This window comes from Cheilinus undulatus, linkage group 13, assembly GCF_018320785.1.
Source record: "Cheilinus undulatus linkage group 13, ASM1832078v1, whole genome shotgun sequence".
In the NCBI taxonomy this organism is placed as follows: domain Eukaryota; kingdom Metazoa; phylum Chordata; class Actinopteri; order Labriformes; family Labridae; genus Cheilinus; species Cheilinus undulatus.
In genome coordinates this window covers 28,552,201-28,560,095 of record NC_054877.1, presented here as the reverse complement: position 1 = coordinate 28,560,095, position 7,895 = coordinate 28,552,201, and the positions used below count along the sequence as shown (strand labels likewise).

At 40.8% G+C, this 7,895-nt stretch overlaps 1 protein-coding gene across 1 annotated transcript; it reads left to right on the top strand.

Moving 5' to 3' along the window:
* Positions 1-209: 209 nt before the first annotated feature.
* On the top strand, positions 210-7,641 carry prpf38b (pre-mRNA processing factor 38B). The gene is made up of 6 exons (XM_041803679.1): positions 210-625; positions 1,278-1,346; positions 1,612-1,763; positions 2,627-2,687; positions 5,693-5,928; positions 6,290-7,641. Exons 1-6 carry the CDS (start codon positions 416-418, stop codon positions 6,957-6,959), a joined length of 1,398 nt encoding a protein of 465 aa, XP_041659613.1. The 5' UTR covers positions 210-415; the 3' UTR covers positions 6,960-7,641.
* The last annotated feature ends 254 nt before the right edge of the window (positions 7,642-7,895 follow it).

Below are 7,895 nucleotides of genomic sequence, written 5' to 3'. Positions count from 1 at the left end.
AACACATTCTATTGATTTGAGAAGCTATTCATATATGTATTTGGGACCAAAATAAAGCGTTTAACATTTATTGTATTATAAAATGAAAATATTTGTCTATATAGGTATTGCATTACATTGCAATAGTTCGTGCGCACAAATGCTTTTATTTTTACAACGGAACACACCACCAGCTTGTAGCTATGGTAACTTCACATGAGACCGTTCACACTGCAGCACCAACGTTCCTCCAAGCTACAAGCACTTTAGCTACAGCGACGGCGGGAAGTTATTTTCATCTCTTTGACCCTAATTCGGATCCCGTTCAGAGGACAGGATTGTTAAGGATCGAAACGTCTCTATCTTTTATGAATGGAGGTGTAACTGGACACACGCTAACTATAAATTAAGTCGACTGGCGTGGGCTTCAGCTAACATGGCTAACGTCGGAAACCAGCTACCAACACAGGCCGTTAGCAAGCCTGCATCAGGAAAACATGGAAATGTATTACCCCTGTGGGGTAACGAAAAGACTATGAACCTTAACCCAATGATTCTTACAAATGTGCTGTCTTCGCCGTATTTCAAAGTTCAGCTTTATGAACTTAAGACCTATCACGAAGTGGTGGACGAAATCTACTTCAAGGTAACGTTAGCAAATGCTAAACCGCATGCTAGCTGCATAACCAACGTCTAGTCAAGCTAACGTTATTGTGGTATCGTTGTACTAAAGTCGGGAAATAATGAGTAAAGGGAGAGATACGCGTAGTTTGTATGACTTAATGTTCAGAGAGAGATTTACAAAGCTTAATATTTTAACCGCGTATAGTAGCAGACCAGAGGATATTGCTCTCTTTGATTCGTTTTATACGCTAAGTAAACTTAACTTGTAGCTTGGCTGCCTTACATTAACTATCGAGCTCAGTTAAACATGGTGTCGTTTTTTAGTCTACTGTCAGTAATAATGATTGGTAACGAATAGTGTGATAGTGTACTTGGAAACGACCAAAAGATGTTGAGCATTGATTTGATATTGTAAATGCGAAAAAGAAATCCAAATAATAAATGATTGGTTTCCGTCAATGTCATCATTAAAAGTTAAGCCGTGTTTCAATAGGGGAACATCGATGGAAGTGCCTTTCTCTTAAAGCCTCTGACATAACGTTACGTAATCAGGGACAATGGATTAGTGGTCCGTTGCTTGTCTTGTTTGTGGTGTACGAAGGCTTGTCGAAGTGTCACGTATCAATCTGCACGTTACATTATTTTTTTTTACAATATTATCTCTGTTATTACAGGTGACTCACGTTGAACCCTGGGAGAAAGGGAGTAGAAAGACTGCGGGCCAGACTGGAATGTGCGGAGGGGTAAGTGGGAAGTACGTGCTTTTTATACTCCCTATCTATTCCCTCCTATTTATACTGCCCTCATCTCGGCGAATGCTACAGTCATGCATTAACAAAAACAAAAAAACAACGACGTGATTTCCATGAAGGACAAACTTGCATGGCGCATTCATAGTTCAGCCACTTTACAGTAATACTCGTCAGTTGCTTTAAAAGGTCAGTAGATTGTTTGGTATCATGTGTCATGATTTGATGTATTAAAATGAATTTGTCCTCTTCAACTTAGGTGCGTGGAGTTGGAACTGGTGGTATTGTGTCCACTGCTTTCTGTCTTCTTTATAAACTGTTTACTCTCAAGCTGACCCGCAAACAGCTGATGGGTTTGATCACCCACACAGACTCTCCATATATCAGAGCCCTTGGCTTCATGTACATAAGGTATGGTTCTTTGTGAATTTTGTTTTTGACTGCTCTACACAGGAGTTACACTTTGATACCAAAAATGTTCACATGTATTTAGTAGTAGATGATCCCAAATTCCAGATTATGTTAATCCATAATTAAATTTGCTTAATTGCCACAGGTAAAAAATTAATACAGAAAACAAAAAAGTGATTTTAAGCAAGATCCTTGATAATTTTTATATTTATAAATTACATTATGTCAGTGGCAATATATTGCCCCTTTATGTTTTGTGTATTTGCAAGAAAAGTTTGGTGGAGCATTTGTATTTATTTTTCTACCTCACTTTTTTGCTTGAATCATTAGCCATGTTTTGTTCTAATTTTTAGCCCTTTTGCTTAAAGGGATACTTCAGTATTTTTGAAGTTAGGTTGTATAAGGTACTTTGCATTAGTAGTGGCATTAGTCTCCACTGATTTCAGTGTAAATTGACCCTTCAGACAGGACACTTAAGAAAGTTAGGCTACAAAGTGATACAGACAGGTACAGTTGCTTTGTGTTATTTAGGGGGTTTAAGGTTAATAATGGACCAAAAAACATTGTTGGCTCAATTGTAGCCTAACTTCTCCAAACACATCATGCTTAAAGGGGCAGCTGTCACTGAACTTATTGGAGGCAAATGCTACTACTGTTGCCAAATACCTTGTAGAACCCAACTACAAATAATCATAATATCCCTTGAAGTAATCAGCCAAATTAATAACATTGAGAAACACTGATAGATAAATTCATGATTTATAATAGTAAGAGCTTAATGTAGCACCGGTACATAGTTTGAATTTGAGCAAAATTTTGTCATGTTTCCAATAGAAAAACTTTATTTTCCTTTTCTGCTATAGATATACTCAGCCTCCAGCAGATTTGATAGACTGGTATGATGACTTCCTGGATGATGAGGAGGTATGTCACCACGGGTAATAATTTAATGCTTCTTTTCCTCTATACAATACACGGTCCACATATCATGTACTAAAAGTGGTAGCCCCCCCCCCCCCCGTGATGCTCATAGCTGATTTTTCACCTTTGGCTTCATTTGGCTTAATTGTCCCAAAGTTTTGTCCTCTAAACCTGAGTAGCTAGGTTACTTGATCACTTCTCTGCTGCAGTTTTTTTTTTTTATATCAGGGTAAGTACCATATATGATGCTGAGTAAATCTTTCTAAGTCACTGTAATATCAAGGCATGCCTTTGCTTTTACCAGGACTTGTTGCACACAGTTGATCTTGGGAGACTAAAAGCTGTTTGGTGATTGGTACAAAATCAAAAAGACATACACAATATGTTTTAAAAAATGTCTTTTGGAAGTAAAAAGATTTTTTACCCACATATTTACAAAATTAATACCATGCTGTGCAACCAGGCCTCCTTTATGTTCTTTTGCATTTGAATTGATTATATATAATCATACCCAACTGGTTAATTCCCCTGTTTTTTTCTTCAGATGCCCATTGTGCAGCAGGTGAATTGGAAAATGTATCTCAGCACTGTTGGTTTGTGTGTGTGAGTGCAAAGCAGCTGTTCTTTACCATTCAAATTTAGCAACTCTTCAACCGGTGTGCTTCACTTAACTCCTGTTCCAGTCTGTGCTTTCCCTGTGGGCAGTTACTGTAGTTAATTATTTTTGCTTCTAAAGGCCTCTTAAAAGTTCATTGTGCTTTGTGAGACTAAGGAAAAAAGCCAAGGCCGTCTCTTTGTTTTTCTGGTTCAATTTTTAAGTAGCCATTGGTACATTTACATGTAGTTACAAAAGGTCAAACCGGCATGTTAGTTTAACTAACCAGGACTTGTACATTTTTAAATCATCATGTAAATCCACTGAAATCATGTTAAATCAAATTTCTTTAAGTTGGACTAAAGCCCCTTGATAATGTGGTTCAAGATCTATTTACTCTTGCATTTAAAGACCTCAATCAGACCCTAACTGGATAAGTGCGTTTTTTGAATGCTGCTCATTTTCTGCGCTGGACTTTGACCTGAAAGTCTGCCAGCTCAAGTATGAAGCATAGAAGAAGTCGCATTGCAACCCACTGTACGCGAAGCAGCAGTTTTGAACCTTCTTTGCCCAAGGCACACCTAAAATCAAGCCAAAACCCAAGGCACACTATATCCATACACAATAGCTTCGTTAAAACATACTACAGTAACAAAGGGTGCTTTCACATTAGGAGCCCAGTCCCGGATCCGAGTGCACTTGAGCACAAAATCCGGTTTGTTTTGGTAGTGTGAATGAGAACGAACCGCGCCTGGGCCCAACTGGGGAGGTGGTCTCGGGTGCAATTTAAGTGGACTCTGGCTCGGTTCAGATGAGATGTGAATGCAACCGTGCCCGGATACAGGACAGAGCGCCGTATCAGCTTTATGATATCATCGTAAAAGCTAAACTTCTTTCCACAGTGCTGCAGTTTGATCACATTTTTCCTCAATAAAGTATGGAAATCATCAAAATCCAGTCAATAAATGGTCTGTTGTGACTCACCTTACAGATGAGCACAAGTTGGAGCCAGTGAGAGGAGGTGCAAAGGCAATTAAAGTCTCCTGTCACCTCAAAAACCGCTGTATCTGGCGCGCCAGTAGTCGAGTGGTTAAGGCGCATGCCATATACGCAGGCGACCCGGGTTCAAATCTGGCCCGTGGCACTATTTCCTGCATGTCTTTCCCCGCTCTCTCCCCTGTTTCCGACTCTATCCACTGTCCTATCAAAAAAAGGCCAAAAATAAATCTTTAAAAAAAAAAAACAAAAAAAACCGCTGTATCTGCGCAGCTCAAGCCCATTTAATCCTCTGAGCTGCACGTAGATGTGCAGATACAAAGAGTAAAGTTGCTGGCATCTGTGATGCCAAAAAGCGATTTTAAATCATCCATGGCTGCATAATGGACTTTTTGCTGGGTCAAAACAAAAACAGTCTTCGCTCAGGTTGTGACCTGTGTGGTTGCCATGGTAGCTTCTTCTTCTTCTTTCTCCTCCTTGGTGGGGTTGTAAACCAGCTACGTGCATACTGCCACCTGCTGTTTCAGGCTGAGTAAACATGCATGTGGGCTTGGGCACGGTTCGATGTTGCTAGTGTGAAAGCAAGCCAGCGGTGGGAAGGGGGAGGAATCACGCCGTGGCGTGGTTCAAAAGAACTGGGCCTGAAGTGAAAGCGCCCTTAATTTGTGGTATAGTTGAAGTAATAGTGTATGGTTGTGCAACAGCACACTTAGACTTCCTCAAAGCTCACCAGTGTACCTTGCCACACTATTTGAGAAACACTGAGCTAGAGAGGTAGTGTGCATCACATTTGTACTGAAAGTAAAGTGTAGAGTATGAACAAAATGTACGGAGCTGTAGATTAGTTTGTGTTTTGACCCTCTGACGTACAGCCAGTTCACAGGTTACTAACTTGTTAGCAAGGCCAACTGGAAGTAAGTCCAGCAGTATTAACTTAAAGAGGGTATGTCAGGCATACTTAAGTCAATACATTGATTCTCCCCTGATGCTAGTGTACTGGGACAAGTACAATAGTTAAATTAAATTGTTTAATTGAGCATTTATTGTGTGGTCTCTTTGTTGTCAACAGACGGAAGAAGGGTGAGGGGTCTGACAGTCGAATTGCATTTGCTTATTCTTATTAAAGCCCACATAGTAACCACAGACCACAGGAGTTGCACTGCCAGTTAAAATTAGACAATTCTTGTGATATTTATAGTTTAGTTTCCTTCTTTTAGCATTATCAAAGTTATGCCAGACACATTTGATTGATGTGAGAGATTAAGCTAGATGAACAGAGGTGAAGGTTCAGTATTTGGTCATCACAATTTGTATTTTTATTTTAAGTAAGAATAAGACAGAGATCAGATTTCTCCACATGCTGCTTTGTGTGCTAACTTCAGTCTTCCTTTTGATCTTCTCCCCTGGTTCATTCTAGGAGCTTGACGTAAAGGCAGGGGGTGGTTGCGTGATGACAGTTGGAGAGATGCTGCGCTCCTTCTTGACCAAACTGGAGTGGTTCTCCACTCTGTTCCCCCGTATCCCCGTGCCTGTGCAGAAAGCTATAGACCAGCAGATGAAAGCCAGGCCTCGTAAGGTGGCTCAGAAAGAGCCGCAGGAGGAAGAAGCCACATATGCAGAGGCAGGAAGGCAAGGAGAACGACGCCGCTCAAGGTAACACAGAATAGTTGGACATATTTAGAAAGTAGAAGGTTTGAACTTGGAAAGGCCTTACCAGCTTTTGTGGTTACAAATGAACAAAGGAACAGCCCTTCTGGGAAAAAGCCAAGAGACTTTAAAGAGAGCTGTCCAGAGAAATAAATACTATAAAGAAATAAAGGTATTCACAAAAGAAGAAAAATGGCACTGAAGGTGTAAAATGTCTTTAGAGACTGATTGTTTCAAGTTGACAACTTAAAGTAATGGGGAAAAGTCACTGTTCAATAAACTTAATCTCTAGTTTTCATTTGTTATGCTGTCATGACTGACTACAGAGAATGTTATTGCTTTAACTTAAAGATGCACATCTTGACAGGACACCCAGACGGACACCGAGCCCCCGAAGGTCTCCCAAAAGGTCAAGGAGCCGGAGCCACCATCATGAGAAGGACCGTCATGGACCCAGCTTTGACAAAGAGCTGGAGAGAGAGCGGGACCGCCAGAGGAAAGAGAGAGAGGGAAGGGACAGGGATAGGGACAGAGGGGACCGAGGGGACAGGGAGAGGCGACGGTCTCGCAGTGCTGACAGAAACCAAGACCGACGAGAACGCAGGAGAAGTCGCAGTGGCAGCCGGGATCGAAGGAGCGAACGTAGAGACAAAGACAGAGATGGCGGGGACGACAGGAGCAGAAGGAAGGACAGGGAGCACCACAAGGATAGAGGCTCTGAGAGGGAGAGGTCCCGGGATAAAAAGAGCAGGGGAGAGACTGATGAAAAGAGGCACAAAGACGACAGGGACAGACACCGAGACGAGAGGAAGGCCAAGAGGTCGAGTCGGAGTCGAAGCAGGGAGAGGAGGCACAGGAGCGGGGGAGAGGAGAAGAGCAGGAAAAGAGAGCGCAGCCACGACCGAGACAGGGAAAGAGACGGAGAACAGCGTTCTCACAAACGAAGTCGTAGCAAAGAGCGAAGCCATCATCAGCGAGAGTCCAGCAATGACCATAGTAGACATACTGAACGCAGAAGGAGTCATAGCACTGAGTAAATGTCCCCCTGGAGCAATATTCTCCTACATCTTGTTTCTTTCTTTTTGAACCCAGCCATCTGGTCTGTCGAGAAGGAATGTCAGCTTTTCAGACATTTGAAATCGTCTCTGGCCAATGTAATGTTGCTTTATGTTTTCTGCCTTTTTCACCCCCTGTAGACCATTGTTAGTCTTCACTTTTGATGTAAAAGTGAAAAAATGGCATTTTAATTTTCTATGGTTCTTTTGTCTCAGAAAGATGTGGGTTTGTACATAATGTTTAGGAGGCTGTCCACACACGATATGTCGTCAGATTTGCAGTAGTTGCTGAGTTGGGCCATAACTATATACAGTATGTAACGTAATTTATGGAGATTACCTGTTATTTGTGGTCAGTACAGTTTCCCAACACTTTACTGTAAAGCTTATGTCTGGACTTTATTCATATTTAAGATTCTTAATTGTCCTCTCATGCCTCAAAGTGTGAAAGAGAGAAGTCAAAGTTTAAATTTGGGTGTAGTTGCAGACATGGGTTAGTATAAAGCATTTCTATCCACAATCGTGTGTGGACAACTTGAGAATGTTTTAATCCTCTAAAGGGCAGTCTGCAAAGGGTGGTTTTTTTTTTTACCACACACACCGAGCCTGTGTTGTGTCTGGGTTATTGCTCTGTTGCAATTTGTTTTCTAATAAAACACTTTTACAAACAAAACATAGTGCTGCTTTAATGAAAATGTCACAAACATGACCAGCAAACACATTAATAAAGAAAATCAGAGGATGGAATAAAAGAGGCCAACAATATTTTTGATAGTTTTATTAGAATGTAGTCTGAAAATAATATTTCATATTAAATATATATTCAGAAATGACAAAAAAGCACATACTCCTGAAATGGCAAATTCTGATATATTACCTTTAAGATGACTAAAATATAATTTACATTAGTGAATAGAA

What these genes read in the sequence shown, in the direction of transcription:
- prpf38b (XM_041803679.1), top strand. Translation starts at nt 416, where the DNA reads ATGGCTAACGTCGGAAACCAGCTACCAACACAGGCCGTTAGCAAGCCT. An exon ending in CTTGGCTTCATGTACATAAG is followed by an intron (nt 1,764 to 2,626) that starts GTATGGTTCTTT and finishes TTTCTGCTATAG; the next exon opens with ATATACTCAGCCTCCAGCAG. An exon ending in GGAGAACGACGCCGCTCAAG is followed by an intron (nt 5,929 to 6,289) that starts GTAACACAGAAT and finishes ACATCTTGACAG; the next exon opens with GACACCCAGACGGACACCGA.